At 58.9% G+C, this 794-nt stretch overlaps 1 protein-coding gene across 1 annotated transcript in view; it reads left to right on the top strand.

The window, feature by feature from the left end:
• Positions 1-293: 293 nt before the first annotated feature.
• SLC15A3 (solute carrier family 15 member 3) overlaps positions 294-794 on the top strand; it is a gene marked incomplete at its 3' end in the record, with an annotated part of 4,251 nt that continues 3,750 nt past the window's right edge. Inside the window, exon 1 of the mRNA XM_029083956.1 lies at positions 294-794. Within this exon, the coding sequence (XP_028939789.1) occupies positions 294-794 (501 nt within the window).

Raw genomic sequence — 794 nt, 5'->3', positions numbered from 1 at the left:
TGCCGTGGTGAAGGACAGAAGAACCAATACACTCAGCTTGGTGAAGAGCAGGAGAATCAACACACCCAGGGTAGTGAAGGACAGAAGAACCAACACACTCGGCTTGGTGAAGAGCAGGAGAATCAACATCAGGTGCTGTGGTGAAGGAAGGACAAGAGAACCAAGGACAAGTGCTGTGGTGACGGACAGGAGAACCAAAACACTTGGGGTGGTGAAGGACAGAAGAACCAACACGCTCAGGGTGGTGAAGGGCAGGAAGACCAAACACCAAGCACCACGGTGCTCCGGGCGTGATGAGGGAAGGAGACAGAGGAGAGCGGAGCCCCTTGCTGGGGAGAAGACCCCTCAAGGGGCGCAGGGCAGCATGGGCAGCCGTGCTGGTGGTGGAGGGTCTGGAGCGAGCAGCGTTCTTCAGCATCACGTCCAACCTGGTGGTCTACCTCAGCAGTGATGCCTTTGGCTGGAGGAGAACCCAGGCGTCCTGCACCCATCTGCTCTTCCTGGGGGCTTCCTACCTTCTCTCACCCATCGGTGGCTGGATGGCTGATGTCTACCTGGGCTGCTATGGCACGGTGGCCTTCAGCTTCTTGTACCTGCGGGTGGCATGTCTGCTGCCTCTCACCGCAACGCTGGACGGGCGCATCTCGGTGTGCGGCCAGCTGCCTGCTGACACCATCCAAAACTGCTCTTGGCACGGTGGTGGGACATGCCAGGGACAACCCTCTGAGCAGTACTGTGCCCCCACTATCTACACCAGCCTCCTGCTCTTGGCGTTGGGCGTCAGCTCCATCAGA

Source organism: Antrostomus carolinensis, unplaced genomic scaffold, assembly GCF_000700745.2.
Source record: "Antrostomus carolinensis isolate BGI_N321 unplaced genomic scaffold, ASM70074v2 scaffold31402, whole genome shotgun sequence".
NCBI classification, from domain to species: domain Eukaryota; kingdom Metazoa; phylum Chordata; class Aves; order Caprimulgiformes; family Caprimulgidae; genus Antrostomus; species Antrostomus carolinensis.
This window is presented reverse-complemented; position numbering and strand designations above follow the sequence as displayed.